The sequence below is a fragment of the Vipera ursinii genome, assembly GCF_947247035.1.
Source record: "Vipera ursinii genome assembly, chromosome: 3".
Classification (NCBI taxonomy): domain Eukaryota; kingdom Metazoa; phylum Chordata; class Lepidosauria; order Squamata; family Viperidae; genus Vipera; species Vipera ursinii.
In genome coordinates, this window is record NC_139516.1 from 115,922,863 (window position 1) to 115,946,383 (window position 23,521).

The following is a 23,521-nucleotide window of genomic DNA, read 5'->3' on the forward strand; positions in this document are numbered from 1 at the left end:
CACCCCCCACACCCTACTAGGGCACAGGGAGCGCCCGCACAACTGCCCACACTTAATAACACCTGTGCACAGCAACTCCCTCGGTCACTATTTACAAATATTGCATTGCAGGAAAAGTGAAATTTCTAGAGAGGTTCCAAGCAACATTATTTGTATAAGTTACACTTAGGCAGATTATTTTGCTTTACACTTAAGAAAATGCATTCTCATCTAGCAAAACTGACTCACATGAATAGAAGGATAACAGAAATATACGATAGACAGAACTTTATTTTGATCATTGACCAATAAAAGTAAGAAAATGCATTCTCATCTAGCAAAACTGACTCACATGAATAGAAGGATAACAGAAATATACGATAGACAGAACTTTATTTTGATCATTGACCAATAAAAGTACAATCAAAATGAATAACACAAAACTGTTCCCTAACAAGAAATGTTAACAATCATTTGCGGGCAAAGCATACACATAACATAGTAAAATTTTGCTTCTTTTCAAAAAATAAAGTCTACCTGTTTATATGTGCAAACTTAATAGGTAAGTTATTAAAGGCACAAGGATGAAGTCATAATGCCAGTATCTATGTAGATTGGGATTGGATTAGGAGGATAGGACTTTTGTGGACTTAAAAATAAGCCCAAATTGCAGCAAACAGAACAAGAAGGCCAACCAACTTAAACAAAATGGGCACTGAGGCATTGTTGTCTGATTGGGTAACTGGCCTGGTTCTCAAGGGTTTCAAAATCCGTTCATGCTGGGTCAGGATAGCTTTCCTGGCTCCCTCCCATTTTCCTGGTCCTTGCAAGCGATATTGATATGGAGTACATGGCCCAAAAAAAAGCTCCCGGGCCAGCTTAGGATCTGTGATAAACCGGGACCACACATTGGGCTTGATCCCAATCAGAGAAGCCAGTTCATCCATATAGTCTATGTAGTCCACCTGGATGGTGTGGCGTTGACTTTTCACATACCTGAAAAAGACAAGCAAGTGGACGAATGATTAACAAAGCAGCCCAGCTCTACGATGATTGGATGACTTATAGTAAATACAACGACAAAATACAGTCTAAAAAGCCCAAACATCAGAAGAAAGAACAACCAATGAAAAACAGTACAGCACAGAAAACCCAAGGTTTGGAGAAAGAGACAGGTTTTCAAGGCTCTTTTAAACATGGGAGTGGGGGCAGATGTACCTTAGGGCAGATGTTCCAGAAGACAGGTATTGCAAGGAAGAAGATACCTAGAAGGTGCCTGGCCTAGACATTAAGAGCTGTTCTGAATGTGAGACAGATGAAGGGGAAGGGAGCCTAGTTTTATCAGAGCTGCATAGCATAGTTACTTTAGATAATAATGTAATCAGAAAATACAAACCTTACAAGGAGCACCTAAGCTAGCAAAAGGTTTTCATAACCATGATTTTCAGTATTTCCTGAAGTGAAATCCCATTTCAATCTGTTTTCAAGGACCACCCATCCCTTGGCTGCACCCTTGGCTGATGGTTTTTATGTGATCTCTGGCTTTGTGATTGGCTAGGGCCTTGGTGGCAAAGCTATGGCACGCGTGCCACAGGTGGCATGCAGAGCCTTCTCTGTGGGCACACGTGCCGTCGCCCCAGTCCTAGGCCTTCAGCTGGGTTTTATAAAACCTTTTCGCTTGAGGCCTCCGCTACCGTGTGCAAAAAAAAAAAGGTTCAATCATACTTCTCGCGGGGGAAAAAAAGATCTCACAAAGTTGGAATTGATAGATTGAACTTTTTAGTCCCACCCAGTCTGCCGTTACCACCACAGCCACGCCCACCCAATGGGCCACACCCACCCAATGGGCCACGCCCACCCAATGGGCCACACCCACCCGGCACCCGACAATACATAAGTGGGTTTGGGGTTGCAGTTTGGGCACTCGGTCTCTAAAAGGTTTGCTGTCACTGGGCTAGAGGGTCTTCGAAGAGCTTCTGAAGTGCAGCCATGAGACGGTTGAAGTTTCTCAGCTCTGGGGCATCATTGTTGTGGAGGGTGACCATCCATTCAGCTGCAGCCCCCTCTAATGGTCATGCACTACTCCTTAACCCCTTTAGTGGCTATTTTTGGACCATATGATTGCTTGTATGTCCAAACTTGTGTCAGGAAGAACCCCAATTGCTTGGGGTCTCTGTTGAACTTTTCTCCCAGGGCTGGTGTTTTGCATCTTCTCCACCTTGCTGGCATTGCTCCTGCAACTGATGCAAGCTGGGCTGCAGGGCCAGGCACTGGGGTGGTTACAGTTGCCGAGGGGCTGACTGCTGCCATTGTGGTGGCAGAAGTCGTTGGCCCCCTGCTTGCCATGGCTAGAGTTGGCTGCTTAGTGGGATGTGCTGCCCTTCTCAAGCTTTGAGATTACCAACCACCCCCACCCCCAGGAACTTTGTGGCTTGCTGCACCACTAGTCTTCTTATTCTGGCTCACCTGCACTAGGTTTTTTCCTCTAGTTCCTTCAGTTCTGGCTGGTGTCTCACCTGTGGCTGCTATGGCCCCTATGGGTGAATGTCAACCCCATGGGATTCTCTTCCCATTCCTCCTTTTTCCTGACTCAAAGGGACCACCTTGGTGGGTTGTCTTCTCCCAGCCATCCGGATAGATCCAGCCCTCCAGGAGGGGTGGTGAAGATGCTTCCCCCCAGGCCTCGATCTGTTCCTGGTCACTCCTTTGAGCCGACATCGTTTACATAGTCCTCATGGTAGAGGCAGGTTTGGTCTACCTGGACCGATGGGTAAGTTGGTAGACCAGAAAGTGACTGGAACCCCAAGGCGTTCCACAAGGGCACGCAAGCCTCCTTCTTATCTAACTGATTATGTTGTAAAATAAAGGAACTATAATGTTGCCTGTACTGTAACTTGTCACTGTACTGAAACAGTATTGGAGCTATGATGTTAACTGTCTCGTGTGTTATAATGGAAGTCTATTCATTCGGGCTAACTGATGCTATAATGTAACTTGTATTGTTTTACAAAAGTTGCTGTGATGTTAAGTCTTGTAACTTGTACTGTTTGCCAGTTATTGCTATGATGTTGTCTGATCTAAGAGGGGAGGGGTGTTATGTATTGGGCTCAATTGTAGCACCACATGGTAAGCTGGAGCAGCTAACGGCTCTCCAGCAACCCAGACTCCAGGTTTCCAGTGCTGCTATTGGCTGTCCCTAGGTGGCAATGGGTTGCTTTAAACCTATTGGCTGCCGCCTAGGGGCCAGGCTATAAATTGCTGCAAGCTGCAGCCCAATTCTCAATTCAGATCCTGCAAGCAATAAACCATGAGCTTTGTTGAACTCACTTGCCTCGTCTACTTTCCTGCGTGAAGAACTCACTACACAACAATTTCAATTTATTTTCTTCCCATTTTGATCATTTTCTTTTACATTTTTCACTGCATTTTCTTTTTCAGTGTGAGTCCTCAGATTGTGATGATGGTACTGTAGCTGCATTCAATCATTTAAATGATGAACTGATCTAGCAAACTCATTATAGATATGAAAAGAAAATCTGGCATGACTGACAGCAATGGAGATATTAATTTGCACTATATTTTTTCTCAGATGGTGATAACTTGATTTTCTGACATGTATAATTGAGGGAATCAGTCAAAGCTTTGGCAGATTTTGGTCCAGAACAAGCTCTGCTTCTCTCCCTCAGCTCACAATTATGACTCTCTGTTTTTCTCATTGTTATTTACTTTTCATGTAGTCTGAACCCAATTTAGATTTGCAGATTTCAGATTTGCATAATAGCTATAATAACTTTGCTATGGCATTGTTGCTGAATTTCTTGGGACTAGCAGCACATTGCCCACATGAGAGTTGATTCCCACACAATCTCTGCGACTAACGTGGAATTGATATGTTTCACTAAACACTAAACGCTAAACATGACATGAATTGCAATCACCTCTGCTGTCACTTTGGCCTCTAGATCATTCAGACTCTCTACAATTAGCATCTTTGGTTTTATCTGGACTAAATATACATTTATTTGCCTTCATCTGTCTTAAAAATATGAGTATTTCCAGATACTTGCTCAACAATTCCCAATCTCCATGAAATAAAATGAGTGGAAAGCAAAAGTAAAACAGCATTCTGCCGACACCACAATTGCAACTTATACATAATTTCAGCCACCAGTTTCTGTAAATGATAAAAATGGAGAGCTTTTTCAAGGAAAATCCTAAGGAAAAAATATCCTTGGCAGATCATAAAGAAATAGCCCTTTAGCTTTGTATATCCCAATAAAGAATTATGTGCCATGATTTTTTAATTATAACTTTGTCCCATTAAAGAATGCACTAATACCAAATTGCCTGATCATACCATTTTATTGATGGGGATGCAAGTGGCTCAGTGGGTTAGGACGCTGAGCTTTCGATCAGAAGGTCGGCGGTTTGGCAGGTCGAATCCCGCGTAACAGAGTGAGTGCCTGTTACTCGTCCCAGCTTCTGCCAACCTAGCAGTTCGAAAGCACGTAAAAATGCAAGTAGAAAAATAGGGACCACTATGGTGAGAAGGTAACAGCATTTGGCATCTAGTCATGCCGGCCACATGACCACGGAGACATCCTTGGACTAACGCTGGCTCTTTGGCTTTGAAACGGAGATGAGCACCGGCCCCTAGAGTTGGTAATGATTAGCACGCATGTGCGGGGGAACCTTTATCTTTACCTTTACTAAAATGTACTTTTGGTTAAACAATGGCCCAGGAGTCTTTCTTTACTAGCTAAACAGTTGACATTAAGCCAGCTGTCATAGAAACAACCTACTTGGACCCCACCGGAGAGGATGAGCAACAATGTCAGCTCCAGAGAGGGATCAGGAGCAAAAGAAGAAATTGGGGAAAACCTTGACCTGGAAGCCATAAGTCCCTCCTAGGGGAAGCAGACATTCAAGCTGCTGGAGTGCATTTGAAAACTAAAGCTGAGAAACTGGAATAGCAATCTCTGACTTTGAAAGAGCAAAGGGATAACACCACCGCACAGGGTGGTTGTGGGGGGTGGGGAAAAGCAGCAGATGCTGAAGACCCCACCACATAGGTCAACATGGTTGTGGGAAGCCACTGGGCTTCCACTGGGAAGCAGAATGGGATGACCCCACCAAGTGGAAATTCCAGGCCATCAACCCAGGCCCAGCTGTGGAACTGTTGAGGGAGAAGTTTAAAGGAATGGAAGGTTGCACCTTGGCAACACCAAGAAACACTGCCCCAGTACTGGGACCTATCAACACCCTTTGTAGCGCATCTGCTGCTGCTATTCACCAACCAGCAGGTCAACCAGGTGGCTGGTGGGGCCCCGGCTCTGGGATTTTATCTGGTTGCCCATTATGTGGGTGTCTGAAATGCTTAGCTCATTTCTTGGCCCAGGCCTGGCACCACATGGAGTGCTATGGAACATTATATCCAGATGATATAGCCTACATCGATGCCATTGCTGTCAACCTGGAGGAAGATGCCTCAAAGTGGCTGGTGTCACCGCACAATAAGGACACCCTAAAGTTACTTGACTTTGATGCTTTTATGCGAGCCATGTGAGAGCTTTTTGAAGACTCTCCTGCAGCCCAGTGCACAGAAATCCACATCAGGACCATTAAGCAGGGGAAATGGCCAGTAACAGAGTACATTCAAGACTTCCACCAGTTGGCCAGCTACCTGGGAGACTGGCTTGAATACCTGTTGATCTCCTATTTCTGAGAAGGGCTGAGAAAGGAGGTGTACCACACCTGCCTATCCCAGTGGATGCCGTGAACCCTACAGGCATGGTATTGTCTCACTAATGAAGTGGAAATCAATTTGATGGATTTCCATGAGCATGCAGAACAAGAGAGCTGGGATCATCATTCACCCGAGAAGCGAGTGGCCCCAAGAGGAGGAAGAGGAGGCACAGCCCCTGCCAGGATGGGCAAAACACGCCAAGACCCTATCAGGTGTTTCCACTGCAGCTAAGAAGGACACAGCATCCGAATGTCCTGCATTACACCTGATGACTGCTCCCCAGCTCCAGGGCCAACCAAGGAAAGGGAAGAGCTTACCAAAACTGAAAGAAAGTGGTTGCAAAGGAATGGAGGCTGTACAGTTCATTCCATCATTCAGTGAGGGGGAGGGAACTCTGACTAAGAACACCCCAGCTGCCCTAAAGAGTGACAGCACAGGGGAAGACAACCTGATGGTAAGTGGCACCATCTTCCCCATCACCACTAGGGTAGAAATAATAGCAGCTTCCTCAGGACAAAAAGGGTACCTGAGATGACCCTGCTAGACCCAGGATGCACCCAATGTCTAGTTAACCCTGGTGTGGTGGAAAAACTGGGAATGCAGCTAGGGGAACTGAAAAGACCAATAGCTTTCACCCAGCTGGCTGGATCAGTGGCAAGAGGGGAGCTGGCTACATTTCTAACCAAACTAGTGGAGATGAGGGTAGGGGCCCATGTAGAAACTATTCAACTCATTGTGACTCCAGGAATGACTGAAACCCTGATCCTGGGACTTGTGTAGTTGAAAAAGTGGAACCCTTTTTGGGAGCAAAACCAGATGAAGATGCAGAAGAAACCCTGTGATCAGGAAACTGGTGCAAAAGTGCCAAAAAGTGCCCACAAGTCACTAATTAGAAAAGTGAAAGCTGGAGGTGCGAGAAAAGCCCAGACAGGGGAGGGGCCAGATCCATTCATTCCTAACAAGTATTGGGATTTGGCCAAGGTGTTCAGTGAAAAGGAGTCTGGTGTGCTTCCCCACCCCCACTGCCCCATGGACTGTGCTGAGATTGTCTCCTGGGCTAGCTATCAAAACCTAAGCTGTACTCGGTGACACCTAGAGAAACAGACGAACTCCAAGCATTCATTGACAAAAACCAATCATGAGTTTTATTCAACTGGCAAAGTAATGCCCCATACTCCTTAGAAAAATAATGGGTCAGTTAGGATGTGCGTGGACTACTGCAGATTAAATGCCATTTGCATGGAAAATGTGTACCCCCTCCCCTGAATGAAAGATACGTTGGGATACCCTGCCAAAATTGGACTTAAAAGAGGCATATTATCAAGTGAGAAGCAAGAAAGGTGACGAGTGGAAAACAGCATTTAATTTCCTTTTAGGTTGTTACCAGTTTTGAGTATGCCTTTTGGACTGCAAAGGGCCTCAGCTATCTTTATGCAGTTGATAAATGAGGTCCTGAATGAACATTTGTACAAAGGGGTTTTGGTGTATTTAGATGACATTTTGATTTACACCGAAATGATGGAAGAACATGTGATACTAGTCAGAGCAGTACTTGAAAAGCTCAGAAAAGCCCAGCTTTATGCAAAACTATCCAAATATGACTTTCATAAAACAAAATTGGATTGCCTAAGGTACCGAATCTCACAGGATGGCATCGAGATGGATCCCAGAAAGGTGTGCACAGTCTTAGATTGGGAAGCACCTTGGACGATGAAACAATTGCAGAATTTACTCAGTTTCACCAACTTTTACTAGCAATTTATCCCTGCTTTTGTTCAAATCATCCTGCCCATCACAAACCTTTTAAAAACTAAAGGGGTTACCAAACCCAAGCCAAGCCAAGCCTTAAAGTGCCAAGCAGCATTTGAAAAGCTAAAACGCCTCTTCACAGCCAAGCCAGTCTTAAAACATCCTCAGCATGATAAGCCATTCATCATTCAGGCAATTGGCCTGTGAGCAGTGCTCCTTCAAAAGAACTCAAAAGGAGAATTACAACTCTGCATCTACATCTCACACAAGCTTTCCAAAGTGGAGAGGTGCTGGGCGGTCTGGAAGAAAGAGGCCTATGTGATCCGCTGGACTCTCCTAAATTGGAGACAATTTTTAGAAGGCAGTAAGATCCCTTTCAAACTATGGACTGACCACAAGAATTTGGAGGCACTCAAAAGTTATCTCCCAAACAATTTTTTTTTTATTGAAAAGTTTTAACATACAATTTTCCTTTAAAACCCCCCTCCCCCTCCCTTCACCCCCCCTACCTCTCCCCCCTCCTCCCTCCCCCTCCCTTCACCCCCCCCTACCTCTCCCCCCTCCCCTCTCCCCCCCCCGACTTCCCAGAGCTAAATACAAGGTATATATATAAAAAGCAATCATAAACAATCATATACTAACAACTATAAACTCTAAAATCCATCTCTCTCTAGCTTATATAGGATAGAAAAAACCTTAATAATATTAAGTATATATAAAAAAACTAAAATAAGAAAAGAAAAAAAGAAAGAAGACTTATTCAAATGCTACATGAAACTTCTTAACCCTATACTTATTCTGGATAAACTCAATCCATTTTCTCCATTCCATAATATAGCGTTCTTGCGAGTGATCTTTCAAATAGGCCGAAATCTTTGCCATCTCTGCCAGGTCGGAAACCTTTAAAGTCGGCAGTTCCTCTTTCTTCCAATACTGACCTATCAAAAGTCTTGCTGCCGTAACAATTTTGATGAACTCAATATTCTAATCATTTTAACTTCACCCTATGCTATTTGCCTGGGGGCAGAATTGCTGGCAGACAATTGTGGTAGCCATTCATGAAAAAGAACATAGAAAACTATGTGGCCAGTTGTCCAGTGCATGCCTTAACCAAAAGGCAGCCAGGGAAGACTCCAGGACTGTTACAAGCTATGTCCAGCCCTACTGCCCCTTGGAAAGAAATGTCTATGGACTTTATTGCCCAACTGTCAGGGAGTGTTGAAAATATCGTGATTTGGGTTATTACAGACCTTTTCTCTGAACAAGCCTACTTTGTGGCTTTCCCCAAGATCCCGTCTACACGGACTATGGCCAAACTGTGTATTGGTTGCACGGTACTCTGGAATGCATAATCTCAGTTCATAGTGTGTAATTCACTTCAAAATTCTGGCAGGAGTTCCTGAAGCTCTTAGGCACCTCCCAAAGCCTTAGTTCCTTCCATCATCCATAAATGAATGGGGTCTATGAACATGTCAATGCCATTTGGGAACAGTACCTTCGCTGATATGTGAACTACCAACAAGACAACTGGGTAAAATTGCTACCTTTCACCAAAATAGCCTATAATAACTGTACACAGGCTTGGCTTTCATGCCCATGACAAAATTACCTCAGAAAACCACTCTGAACACATCACTAGCCAAATGTTTTAACACACTGCAAGATACCTGGCCCATGATTTGCAAGGCATTGGACAATGTGAGAGAGACGTATTAAAGACAAGCTGATGGGGAAAAGAGTGCCCCAAAAGAAATTTAGAATAGGGGGTAAGGTGTACCTTTCCAACAAGTTTTTGCACAATCAAGGCAACCCTGCAAGAAGCTGGATCCCTTTTCCCATAGTCCAGATCATAAATCTGGTGACAGTAGAATTAAAGTTACCAAAGAATTTCAGGTGCTTCCATCCAGTGTTCCATTGTAGTTTACTGAAGCCCATTCATAGTTCACATTTGCGACCTGACACTAAACTGTCTTCCCCCATACATTTGGATAGAGGGAGAAAAACATTTTGAGATGAAAAACATCCTTGACTCTCAGGTTCATAGGGGGAAGTTACAGTATTATCTGCGATAATCAAGTTCACAGATGATACAACTGTGGTGGGTCTTATTAGAGGTGGGGATGAGACAGCATATAGGGCGGAGGTACAAAAACTATCCATATGGTGTAGAAACAACAACTTGCACCTAAACATCGGCAAGACGAAAGAGATGGTGTTAGACTTCCGGAGAAAAAACGAGGAACCTGCCCCACTTTACATCGGAGAGAACTGTGTAGAGAGAGTTTCCTCCTTTAAATTTCTGGGAGTCTACCTCTGTGAAGATCTGACCTGGAAAGTTAACACAACTCAGGTGGTATTGTGGTTTGGTATGCTGGTCTGACAGCCGCGGACAGGAAAGTATTACAGAGGGTAGTGAGCACAGCACAAGACATTGTGGGCTGTTCCCTGACACCATTGGATGACATCGCCAGGGCTCGTTGCCTTGGAAGAGTGAGGAAGATTCTCAGGGATGACTCACACCCTGGACGGTATCTCTTTACTCTCCTACCATCCGGTAGGAGATATAGGAATATAGCCAGCCGTACCAACAGGCTGAAAAATAGCTTTTATCCGTGGGCTGTTAGGCTTTTAAATGGGACATAATCTTATGCAGAATTGACTTTGGAGGCCGGTGTGTGGTGTAGTTGGTTCACATAGTGTGGTGGGATGGAGGGTTTGTTATCACTGTGTGTTGGGGGGAGAGAGCACGGGGGGAGGCTCAGCTAATCTCAATGTACACATGTTGTACTTTGACAATAAAGGTTTATTTATTTATTTATTTATGGAAAGGACGTACACCAGCAGAGGCAGAATGGTTGGAAGCGACACATGTCCATGCTCCTAGACTCACCCACAGTTTTCATCCCAGTATCCAGACAAGCCAAAGTGAAATTTGTACAGTGGTGGTTTTGCATGTTATTAATGAGGTATGTCTCTTCTATTTCAGGACTAGACATTTTTTTTGGAGAGGCAGCATTTCATGGCTGAAAATCAGCTTGCATAGCAACTCCTGCTTATAGCCAGACATGCAGCAACTGTGGGAGGGATGCGGGGAGGTAATGAGGTGTGTGTGTGTGTGTGTGTGTGTGTGTGTGTGTGTGTTAAAGGAAGGCTAAGAATGCAGGCTCAAAGCCTGGGACAATGCCAGCCTCCCAAGGTAATCTGCTGGGGATGTCTGCCATAATGAAGAGCCTGTTCTTCAAACAAAAAGGAACATAAGTGAATGGACAGTGAATAACAACTATGGGCAGGCCAAGGGAGAAAGGGAAAGTAAATTATGCTTTTTACACACAAAAATATTGTGTGTAAGCTGTCTTCACTTTTCTTCTATAATCACTTAAGCTGCAGCAAACTTTACTCTTGGTTAAACAATGACCCAAGACTCTTTCTTTGCTAGCTAAACTAATGGGACAGTTGACATACATAAATAAAAAAAACACTGATGTCAGATTTCCAAAGAAATGTATTTTAATCCTATGACTATTTTCTACTTTTCTGTAGCCTTTCTTTGTGACCTGCCATTCTGTTGGGAAGGGGAAGCTTTTGGGATTGCTTCACACTGTCTGCAGGATGCCCTTCCCCCAGGGAATGGAATGTCTCTCCCTTATCTGAGAAAGCCAGAAGAAATTAAAAGTGAGAAAAACCTTGAGGAACCCACCAAAAAGCCCAGCTACCAAAACACCATGCCACTTGTGGATTGGCTGGAATTCAAATGAACACTGAGACTCTGGGGGGGAGGACTATTGAATGTTGCATTTAATATGCTGCTTTGCGGGTTTTTCTCTCAGACCTTGCCTTAATTCCCTGCTGTCACTAGCCCCTAATAAAAGTTCCTTTTGAGACAATGCCTGTTTCAAGAGTTCTACTTTCTTGGGTGGCTTAGCTGAGGTAGATCCTTACATAAGGCAAGTTCTGCATAGTGCCCAGCCCAGAGAGGCAGCTGCCCCACTGAGGTGGGTCGCAAGCGACATGCCCCTTTCTACCAGCAAAATGGAAGAGGGCAAGATGGAGAATTGGAGCAGAGATATCCTTCTAGCAGACCCCAGGGAAAGCACTTCCAAGGATCTGGGAGTGGAGGAACCTCTGGCAGAAGGTGATCAAGCCAGATGGTCACTCAGGGTCAGAAAGAAAGAAGACTGGGAAGGAAAGGCTCTGAAAGTAACTCTCACACAAGGCAGAGGGAAAAAAGAGAGCAAAGAAGAAAAACCCAGAGCCTACCCCTCCTGAAAAGGAGTTAGTGGGTCCAATTTCAGAAATGATGAAAGCCATCTTAAAGTAGACAATGGAATATGTGTGAGACAAACAGACATTGTCTCAAAAGTTCTGCTTTCTTGGGTGGCTTAGCTGAGGTAGGGCCTTACAACTGGTTACAAATGCTTATGCCCTACATGCAATGCAAAGAACTTATTTCACCAAACAAAATGGCAATATCAAGGATCATCTTTAATTTAAAATGTGCTTCTTGAGCACACACAGACATTCACAGAAAACAAAAAATATCAGTCCAGTTCTTTCTTTCAGTGAAAGGAATGAACAGAATGTAATGTACAACAGACAATCATAGGTGAGCATGACAAATGGAAGGCAAGAACGTAGAACACAGAATAATAGGGTTTTAAGACCTTGGAGTTTTTCTAGTTTAACTGCCTGCTTGAGCAAGAGTCCTTATTCCATTTCAGAAAAATTGCTATCCAGTCTCTTCATGAAAACCTTCAAGGAAGGAACACTCACTTGGAGGCAAGACATTAAGCTGATTAATTGTTCTCACTGTCAGGCAATTTCCCCTTAGTTTTAGCTTGGATCTCTCTTTAATGATCTTCTACCCATTACTCCTTCTTCTGTCCTCAGGTTCTTTGGAGAATAGGTCAACCCACTCTTCTCTGTGAGAGTCTCTCAAGTACTGGAAGACTGCTATCATGTCACCTCTAGTCTTTCTCTTGGTTACACTAGATATGCCTAGTTCAGGGGTAGGCAACCTCGGCTCTTTTTTGACTCATGGACTTCAACTCCCAGAATTCCTGAGTCATAAAAGAGCCGAGGTTGCCTACCCCTGGCCTAGTTCCTTCAATGGTTTAGCCTCCAGACCCCTTATTATCTTTGTTGCTCTTCTCTGCACACTTTCTAGAGTTCAACATCTTTTTTCTGTTGCAGTAATCAAAACTGGATGCAGATTCCAAGTGTAGTCTTACTAGTGCAGTATAAAGTAGTATTGACACTATTTCTGTAGTGTATGCCTTTAAAGCATACACGGAAATGTCAGCACAGCAGGGGGCTGGACAGCTCCAGGCTATAACCGCTTTGGCAGGAAAGCCTGAATAGAATGAGTCGTTGACAGCCCCAGGGCATGGTCAGCTCTGGAGGGAAGCCAGGGTTTAAATCCATTGGCCACCTGCACTGGTGGGAAGCCCAGGTTTAAATCTATTGGTCGCCATTCACCTGGGCAGGTATAAAGAGATGCCAGATAACCCCTTTGCTCCAGCTTCATTTCTGACTCAATAAAGAAATACTACCCAGCTCAAGTGTCCGTCTCTCCGTTCAACCATGCGACATTGCAATTTCCTTGATCTATAATTTAATTACTTTGTCAAAGAAGGTAAAGTTTTATCTGGCACGATCTGTTTTTAACAAATCCACGCTGGCTTCATCTAATTGCTTTGCTTGTTTCTACTTGCTCACATATCTGCTGCTTATATTTTCCTATCCTCTTATAGTTCCCCTATGCTCCAGGAGCTCTGAAAGATTTTGAACTGTGGTTCCAAGATCACATCTGCCAATTCATTCAGAACCCTGGAATGCAATCCATCTGGTCTAGGCAATTTGAATTTGTTTAGATTTGATTGGTACTTTCTTACCATTTTCATGCCTATATTGACTTGCACTCCGGTTCTGTCTTCCCTGGTGCTGCTGTTGATAGGTTAGATTGGTTTTTTTTTTCCTTTAGCATGAAGACAGATGTAAAGAATGAATTAAGCAGTATTTTTTTCTCTCTGCAACCCATTCACCATCTTGCTGCCTTCTTCCATTAGTGGACTGATCACTTCCTTCAATTTTTTCTTGTTCTTTACATATTGAAAGAAACTTGTTACTATTATTCTTGGCCTTTGTTGCAAGTCTTAGTTTATTTTGAGCCTTAGCTTTTCTGACTCCATCCTGATAGATTTGGGGCTATTTGCTGGTATCCTGTTTTAGATATGTCTTCCTCTTTGCACATACATACAAATATATATACATAGCAATCACCTACCCAATCTATATGTTTACCAATTATTATGCTTAAAGTATGAATATGCATATTACAATTGAAATTACATACCTTTTTGCCATGGAAAACTTCTTAGCAACAATATCAGATATCATCTCGCTTGTTGATGGCAGCTCAGCCAGCCCTAAAAAAGTGGGGCAAAGATGAAGAGAAAACACTTTAATGGACCGAAAGGAAGGAAAGTTTCTAAAAAAGGGAAATGAAAATAAAGAATTTCTGGAAACACTTTCATCTAAATTAAATCATTCTATCAAGAATGGATGGAATCATCTTTTATTCTGTGATGTTCTATGCATAATTAAGCCTGGCTAGTCAAATGGAAACGTTTCTGAAGATAGTCCATATAAGGAGGTTGCTCCAATGGCAGCTCTCATTAGATAAATATTTTAATGCCAGAAAATAAATGCCCAGTACCATCTAAGTATCCATTTCTAAGCATGGTTTGTAATTTTCATTCTAAAAGTACATCTGATTTCAGTTGATGTATTGTTCAGACTGTTATAATTCAGCTGGCATAGTTGCTTATCATTTGGCATGTTGTATAAACACAGGCAATTGGATTATTTCAGTACATTTCAGTTAACTAAGATAAATATAGTGTAAATCCACTGTCCAAAATTAGTACATCAATATCCAGACAAACTTTGAAAGACCTTACCCTTAAAGACACGTGTGGCCCAGCGAGCTTGCATTTCTGCAATGGGCATGATGGCCCCCAGTGGCTGCACAAGACCAATGATTGCTAGTGTGGGTTTCTCCAGATGAGGTGAGAAGACAAACTTATATAAGGAGATCTGATTTTCAACAACCCTCATAAAGTTCTCAAGGAAAGGAAATGAGAAACTGTATCCTGTAGCAAAGATAACACAATCTATATCCTCTTCCTTAGAGCCATCTTCAAAGATGGCAGCAGTATCAGTAAACTCAGTGATGTTTGTTTTTATGACAACTTTCCCTGAAATAATGCAATTTGCGAGGTCATCATTCATGGTTGGATGCTGGCTGTGAAAGCTGTAAAAGCAAAAACAAAATGTTGATAGTGATGCAAAGGAGCTAGAACAATATTAATAGAAACCTTGCCAAAAGCAAAATTAGAAAGGGTGATCAGAGAAAATACAACTACCTAACTTATCAAAGCACAGGTTAGCAGAACTACTACAGGGACACCTATATTGTCCATAGGACAAGTCTTTCTATGTAGGGTTTACTCATGGTTTGTTATGGGTCAGCTGAATATTCCACTGATCTCTGGTATCTCATTCTCTTAACTCTTAGGTTATCTGGGACAATATATTCCGTCACTGAAAAAGGTTGCTGGGCAAAACTTACAGAGGGATAACTTATTTTGCAACTTTATCTAAGAGAAAAAAAAGCTGAGAAGGGCACACACAAAGCTTCAGAGACTAAAATAAAACACCAAGGTCATGAAAGGGCAAGGTACTGCCATATAGGAAAGGTATGCTAAATATTGAAGATACTGACTGGATACTGGTGAGATCTCATCCATTATGTGAGTGTGCAGCCACTCAATAAATTAAATAGCTAACACTGTTCACAGAATAGCCTGAGGCAGATTATATGCCACCTTACATGCTACCTTGGGCACTTATAAAAAGATTCTGTCCCTTTCATAAAATTTTCATATGATCATTAAGATGGGATATCATGGCACCATGGTGAGAAGGGTTTAAAATGCTTTAATTGTTTTACTGATTTTGTGGTGAGTCATGTAGGATTATTGTATAAGATAGGCAGCCATATCAAACTTAAATAAATACTTTAAAAACCCACTTGTGTAAAGTTGTAGTCCTAGAATCAGTGAGAGCTAAAATGAACTTGAGTGTTATTAAAACTATCACTGTAAAGCTGCCAGAACTAGTACTCTGAAAAGCAGCATCCATTTTTTCAATCAGGAAATGAGATTTAAAATAATTACTAGATATGTTAATACCTGTCAATTAAATTCTAGTTAAGGAAAATGCAGCGTTTTGGCTTCAAGGACAACACAAATTACTTATTGGTGTCTTGAGAGCCAGTCCTCCATCATACATTTTCCCACCCTCCCCACTCCAACCTATGTAAGGTTTCTATTCCTCCAGTGACATTATTTCTGTTTGCTGATTTTCCACTGCACCCTGACAGCAAGAATACAATAATTCTGAGTTGCACAAAAAAGGGAATTGGTTTCTTCTTTGTGCTGCTACTTCAAATAATTGCAAGGGATGAGAAAACTGTATCTGAAATTCTGCTTCCGACTCTGGGTTCCAAAAAGATGGGTTTTTATCAGAGAATTTATCCAAATATTAGGATCCAGTTATTTCAGGGCAAGCAAGAGCTCCGGGCTTCTTTCAGAGGTTTGCAGTCCAGTCCAGAACTGTTAAGTAGCTGAGGCCCTGATGACTTGGATTAGGCAAACTGAAAGCAGCACTTCTCAGCCCTACAAGGTAGACCAGACCAAAAAACAATTGCCATGTAGGCCTAAATCTATTTTAATAAATATGCTTCCTCTCCTCTCTCTTTTACATTTTAATTCTTCCATTCGATCCTATCTACCCCATGGAGACTGCCTGGACAAGTCCCTGCATTTTCCTTGGCAAGATTTCTTTAAAAAAAACGGTTTGCCCTCACTTCCTTTCTACACAGGAGAAAAAAGTGACTGGTCCTAACTTACCTAGCTGCATTTACCTTAAGGTGGACTAGAATTCACAGACACCCAGTTTCCAGCCTGATGCTTTAACCACTATACCAAACCACCTCTTTTATACATTAGAGGAAATGCCTGTCTGAGATATTTTTGTAGCCTTTCCTCCTAGTCTGGGCTTAAGCAATATCGCTTTACTCTTTACACCACCACAGAGAATGTGGGTTATTGAGGGTTCATGCTCAGTGACAAAGCATTGAGCAAATAGGCGCCCTAATAAATAAAGTTTTCTCAAAAATCTAAGGAGCCATTCTTTGCCCATAGCTGCTGAGCATCATACCTATTTGGACATTCCTGGCCTCAGAAAAAGTCAACCTCAGGGTTGGTAGTGAAGAAAGAAAAACTGATTCCCAGCTCTAACATATCCTGTGTAAACAGAAGAGGTAGCTAGTATCCAAGAATTTATGACAGATATTGTAGCCACCTATTTAACTAAGGCTAAATAATGGACTGGTTGGTATTTAGTTGGCATCAATGTACAGCATCTTGATCTATATGTTGAAAGAAATGTGAGACACACTTTTTTTTTGAATTAAGAAGGTAAAATAGCATATTACTGTAGAATACCTGTGTTTAGGTTTCAAGCCATAATGAGAATGATCGAATCTGCTATTTAATTTGTTCTGTATAAATTGTTCAACCATGGACAAGGGAAAACATTGCTTCAGGAATAAATGAGCTCGACTACTTAATACAGTGTCAAGTGGATAGCCTTTGTCACCAACACGGCCTAATATCCATGCTCCTCGGCGAGTGCTGAGGAAAACCTGAACAACATAGAGAAAGACAGTATCTTAAACTAATAAATCCACTAACAGTTTTTTTTCTTGCTAGCATTTTTTTTTGCCATTCCCCAAATCATTATTAAAGTATTTGCTAGATGCCTATGTACATAAAGTGAACACCGTGTTTCCCCCAAAATAAGAGCTGGCCTTTTTTTTTTCGGCCTCCAAAAGTGGCACTGGGTCTTATTATCGGGGCAGGTCTTATTTTTTTTCATGTACAGGAGGCAGAGAGTGCGGGGACTGATGGGATTGGGAGCGCTGCTACACCAGCCTTGCCCTCTCCATCCCACAGTCTGCTTGGCCTGCAGCCACAACGAACCAACCCCTTGGTGCGCCCTGGCCTCCACCTGCCCTGCCTGCTGCCCCTGCTGCCCCTGGAACACTTATCGGCCGCGGCATGCAGGGAAACAAAAAAGTTTGTGGGACTAAAAAAAAAAGTTCAACCAGACCTTCCAACTTCGTGAGATCTAATTTTTTGGGGGGAGAAGTTGGAAGTTCTGACTGGACTTTTTTTTTTTTAGTCCCACAAATTTGTTTTGTTTCCCTGCATGTGATGGCAGAGAAATGCAATGGAGAAATGAGATGAAGCCGGAAATTAGGTTAGCGAAGAAACACTTGGGAGAAGCAAGGGCATATGGGGGTGGGGGTGGTGCAAGCTCTCCAGCTCAGCGTCCAGGCTCAGCAGCCCAAAGGCAGAGGCGCAGATGGCGTGGTTCCACCAGCAGTCACTGGCGAGGGGGCCCTGGCAGGCTGACAGTGGGGGAGGTGCTCTGGAGATTGTATGGTAGATCTGGGTCGACTTGCCCAGTGCCTGGCAGGGTGGCCCAGAGCAGTGCAGCCAAGAGGGTGAAAAGCCCCCAGAAGGCCAGAAGCAACACGGGCAGCCAGTTGGTACTCACCACACCTGATAAGTGTCCCAGGACCAGAAGGGCCAGCAGGCAGTGTGGGTGGAGATTGGCATGCACCAAGAGCTTTGCCCACGGGTGCCATGAGTGGTGACCAGAGCCAAGGTCAGGCAGGGCAGCAGCAGATCGTGCAGCAGCTGCACGGCCAGTGCAAGGAGTTGTTCCTACGCAGCCCATCGGCCTGGCAGAAGAGCAGCCTGGTGTGGGTGCCATTGGCTCAGAGCAGCAGCAGTTGCAGCAGGCCCAGCAGCCCAGCCTTGGGGCCAGCCAGGCAGCAGCGCAGCAGCTTCTGAAATTGATCCAGGGAAGAACGGACAGCTGAGGAGGTGCTTTCTTCCCTTTCAGCCCCTTCTGCAGTCCCTTAAAGAGCCATGCGGCAATTGCTCAAGGAGAAAAGAAGGTGAGGGGGGGTATGAAGAAATATTCCTCCCCCCCCACACACAGACACAGGTGCTCCTGACCCAAGCAACGTCAGCTGGCCATGCTGCAATTGCTCAAGGAGAAAAAAAGGTGAGGGGGGGTATGAAGAAATATTACACACACACACACACACACACACACACACACACACACACACACAGAGGTGCTCCTGACCCAAGCAACGTCAGCTGGCCATGCTGCAATTGCTCAAGGAGAAAAGAAGGTGAGGGGGGGTATGAAGAAATATTACACACACACACACACACACACACACACACACACACACACAGGTGCTCCTGACCCAAGCAACGTCAGCTGGCCATGCTGCAATTGCTCAAGGAGAAAAGAAAGTGAGAGGGGGTATGAAGAAATATTCCTCACACACACACACACACAGGTGCTCCTAACACAAGCAATGTCAGCTGGCCATGCCCCCATCTGCCTGATGATCTTACTGTAGCTCGGGCTTATTTTTGGGGTAGGCCCACCCCCAAAAACCATGCTAGGGCTTATTTTCAGAATAGGTCATATTTTGGGGGGAAACACGGTAGAGATGGAAAAGAGAGTATTCTTTGACCCTGGATAAATTGTTGTAGAAATGATTTCCAATACTTTTCCTGTTTTATTTTCAGTTTTACAATATTTAATTCTAATCAAGAATACAAAGATGATCTAATTGAAGTTAATGCAAGTTTGGGTTACTTTTATTGTTTTTCTGTCTCTTTGCTAGTTATGTCTGATGATTGCCACATCAGCTGCACATTCCCCACTAAAGAAATATGTACATTTATATTTCCTGCTTTTTACGCTTCAGTGTCTTGGTAGATTTTCTAATGAATCTCATTTACATCACATACACTAAAAATCCACATCAAATTTTTCTTCCACTGAACCAAAAAGCGGGAGGGAGGGTAAGGACGAAAGGGGGAGGGATAGATGCTACTCCAAATTTAGGGTATCCAATGGGAATCTGGATGTATTTTCAGTCCTGGAATGGGATGACTCACCATGGCCAACCTGCCGGGGCCAACTCACCACTGCCAATTCATCATGGCCAATTCACCGTGGCGAGCTCACTATGGCCAACTTGCTATGTACACTTCACTGTGGACACTTCACCATGGAACAACTCAGCGCAGGACAATTCAATAGTTTTATTTAATTATTTAAAATAATTGAAATTATTTTAATATTTGTCATTCACATTTCATTTTGTCCCTCCTTTTGCACTCTTTGTTTAATGATTCTATTTCATCATTTCTTCAATATTATGTAGAAGTCAGATCTGCTATCTTCAGCTTCTATGCTTTGCTGGCCTCCTGCCATAAAATGGAAGGAAGAAGGGGGAGAAAGGAATTTAGAGTAATAAAGTTGGGGCATGGGAATGTGAAGACAAACTGTGGGAGGGAGAGAAAGCCTTGACAGAAACCAGAAGTGCCAAGCCAGAATAAAAATGTACTTTTTGACTGTTTAGTCCCATAGACTCTCCACTGAATTATATGTAATAATCCTAATTTTAGTGAACATTTAATTAATTCTTGAATTATAACATTTATCAAAAACGTTGTCCCCAAAATTTCATTATTTTTCATTTGTCCATCAAAATGGAGGAATGTCCCTTTCTATTTATAACCCTTCCAACATTTTGCTGGATAATTATATTTGCCTCACCTCTTAATTTAAAAAAAACCCCATCAAAATATTTCATTAAACCTTCTTTACTAAAAATCCAGTAAGGACAACCACATATATTCAATTTTTTTCTCTCTCTCTCTCTCTCTCTCCCTCCCCCCTCTCTTTCTCCCTCTCTCTCCCTCTCTCCCTCTCTCTTTCTGTCCTTGGTCTGCCAGTCCTCTTCCCCCACTCATTGTGTATGTGTGTTGTGTTTGTGAGTGAGTGTGTGTGTGAGAGAGAGAGACAGAGACAGAGAAAGGCACTTGCACTTCCCTTCTCTCTCTCTTTCTCTCTCTCTCCCCCCTCCCCCCAATTTTCTGCTCACCTCACATTCTTCTCCCAAAAGCTGATTGGTCTGGCTTTAAATCGGCTCTCATCTCCTGCCCTTGCTGTGTCTCCCTCTTCTTCCTGGCATCTGGGACTCTGGTGCACCTTCCCGGCCAGTGGGGTCAACAGTAGCACCAGCTGGGGATCTCAGGGGCTGTGTTCCCTCAGGGCTGTGGCTAGTGGGAGGGCTGGCCCGCTCAGCACAGGCTCTGGTGGGCTGCTCCCAGGGGGGATCCCAGGGCTGCCCTGCACGGCTCACCAGCCACATGCACCTTGGATGGGCCAGCCTGGGAAAAGGACTACCTGGCTGTGCTTCTCCCAGGGCATGGGGCACCAGGCTGCAGGGCCAATCAGGAGCCCTGCGAGGGGGCAAGTCCGCATGCAGAGAGAGAGAGAAGGAAAGCACAACTGCCTCTCTCTGTCTCTGTCTCTCTCTCTCTGCAAATGGCAGAAGAGGACTGGGAGTTGCTGGAGAAGGCTGAAAGAGCTGCATTTATTTTTTATTTTTATTTTTATTACATTTATATCCCGCCCTTCTCCGAAGACTCAGGGCGGCTTACAAGCTTAGCAGTAGCCTTCATTCTATGTATATGCCTGCTTGTTAGGGCATGCGGCTCCAGAGCCATGGGTTGCCGACCCGTGGTCTAGCCTAAGCTGCAAGCAACTGAAGTCAAAAGTACTATTTAAAGCTGATTGTAAACAGCGCGTTTGAATCTGGTAAGAACATTGATTTTCTCTATCCTACTTATCAACTTTCCTGAAGGAAAAAAAATCCCAAGAAGTAAAAAACCTCGGAAAGTGACGGAGAGGGATTTTTGCCTCAAACTTTTACTAATGGAGGTGGTGAATTAAACCTTTTATGGAGGACCAAAATATATTGAAATGAAATGAAATGACTATAAAACCTAAATTTGGATAAGTTTGAAGTTACTGAATGGTTAAGATTCTCATTTTAAAGGCAATTTGTTCATTTTGAAAATTTGAAAAATAAACCGGTGCTGACATGTAGTGGTGGATGAAGACTATGACAGCTATGGCTTTCATGCAGGACTTGGCAAAATCTGGAAAAAGCTAATCTCTACTTGTGACCTTCAAAGCTCTAACAATAGAGAACAGCTGTGACAAAAAAGAAAACAATCTGGGCTGCAGACAAAGTGAAACTTACAAACTTCAGGGAACAAAAAAAAACTTTTTTGAACTTTCTGGATTACAAGTATCTATTTAACTCTGACCCCAAAGCTATTTGCAGAGAAAAGAAAAATTGGATTCTTGGTCATCATGGAAAATCAGACATTTATAGAAAGAACCTATCAAGAAAAAAACCTTTTCAAGAGGAGACATATGATATGTTGCGACTAATTCAAATAACAATGATTTCAAATCACAAAGATATCCAGAATAACTTTAGAAATATAAACCAATTCATCTCCAATTTAACTTTACAACAACAATGACAAAAATCTCAGGAAACAACAACAGAGAAGGAACAGATAAAACAGACAAATGAATACAAATTTGAGGATACAGACTTAAAGATGGAACCTAACAAAGCAAAGAAGTATGATTTAACCCAAGTGGGAAAAAATTACAAGAAATACTGGATTTGGAAAAGACAACTTATACTTTAACACCACAAAAAAAATTGAGGATAAGAAAAAAGATTGGATAAAATGGACTGCAGAGTTGCCAGGAAAAACACTAGAACCAGAGAGGCAAAAATGATAAGAGAAGCAGAAAAAGAAAGAAAAAGATTTTCAACAAAATTGAATGGGCAAATGCCTCTCACAAAGATATTGTACTTGACTTACCTTTTATATCTATAGTAACACCTACAAGAATATGGAAAAATTCTTTGACTCAGCAGAACATATTGATTAAGAAAGATGCTCGGCAAAAAAAAAGGCTGAAGTGAAAATTAAGAAAATAGACGATGGGGCCTATCAGAGAGAATATTTTAAAAAGAAACACCTGTTCAAATATGGTTAAAGAAATAGAAAATTTTTGGATGTGAATTTAACTTTAAGAGGGAAGAGCCCCTTAAGTAACATAGTACTTTCTTTTTCTTTTTTCTTTTATTTTTTGATATGAGTAATATAACAGAGTTGGAATGTCTTATGTAAAGGAAATGTTTTAGATAGCTAAAGTTGAGTGACTTTAAGAAAATTACAATAGATTAAAAAAGTGTTTTGAATAAGAGTTAAAAGACTAGATGACTAGATTTATTAAATGGAATATTTAAAGATTAAATATACTTTTAATTATGGTAAAAAAAAGAATGAATTTTTTTGGAAATAAATATGTATTAGCTTATAGGAAATAGAGATTTTAAGTAGCATACTATCTTTTTATTTTTTTATTCTTATTCTTCTTTTTTCTTTTTTTAGTCTTATTTATTCCTTAAGAAGGGTAAAAGTATTGGGTTGGCCTACATGAGAAAAAATAGACTTAAATATTTAAATGTAATTAACTTTGAGAAAATCTTAACCAGTAAGAATGTTTTGAACATTGTGGGAAAAACAAATGTAAACAAGAACTGTAAACAGGATCTATGATAGGCAACCAGAATAACAACGTAGATAGAAAAGAAATATTATATTGATGTGATTATTATCTGTAGAAATATTAGAAAACTTTTATATTCAATCATTATTCATTAAAACAACAAGAACTGTATTAACTTAAGGTTGGTAAAAGAGAACATTATGGGAAAAAGAGGAAATCAAGTAAAGTTATTATGTGGATTATAGATTATAGAAATCAACTGTTAGTGAATGTTTCTTAAATGTAAACCCAGACAACACACTGTTTACCTAATATTAAGATGATTATGTTAAAAAAATAATAAAACATTATTATTATTATTTTTAAAAAAGAGAGATTTCACAAAATCAGTGTACATTCACAATTTTCAGAATAGGGTCCTAATTCCTTGAC

General features: G+C 42.2%; 1 protein-coding gene across 1 annotated transcript in view; it reads right to left on the minus strand.

Moving 5' to 3' along the window:
• Nucleotides 1–347: 347 nt before the first annotated feature.
• Nucleotides 348–23,521, minus strand: part of LOC310637966 (flavin-containing monooxygenase 5-like) — a 60,518-nt gene continuing 37,344 nt past the window's right edge. The window contains exons 6-9 of the mRNA XM_083358602.1: nt 17,044–17,243; nt 14,434–14,786; nt 13,827–13,899; nt 348–975 (exon numbers count right to left, since the gene is read on the minus strand). Coding sequence (XP_083214728.1) covers nt 630–975; nt 13,827–13,899; nt 14,434–14,786; nt 17,044–17,243 — 972 coding nt within the window. The 3' untranslated portion in view covers nt 348–629. The remainder of the gene's footprint in view (nt 976–13,826; nt 13,900–14,433; nt 14,787–17,043; nt 17,244–23,521) is intronic.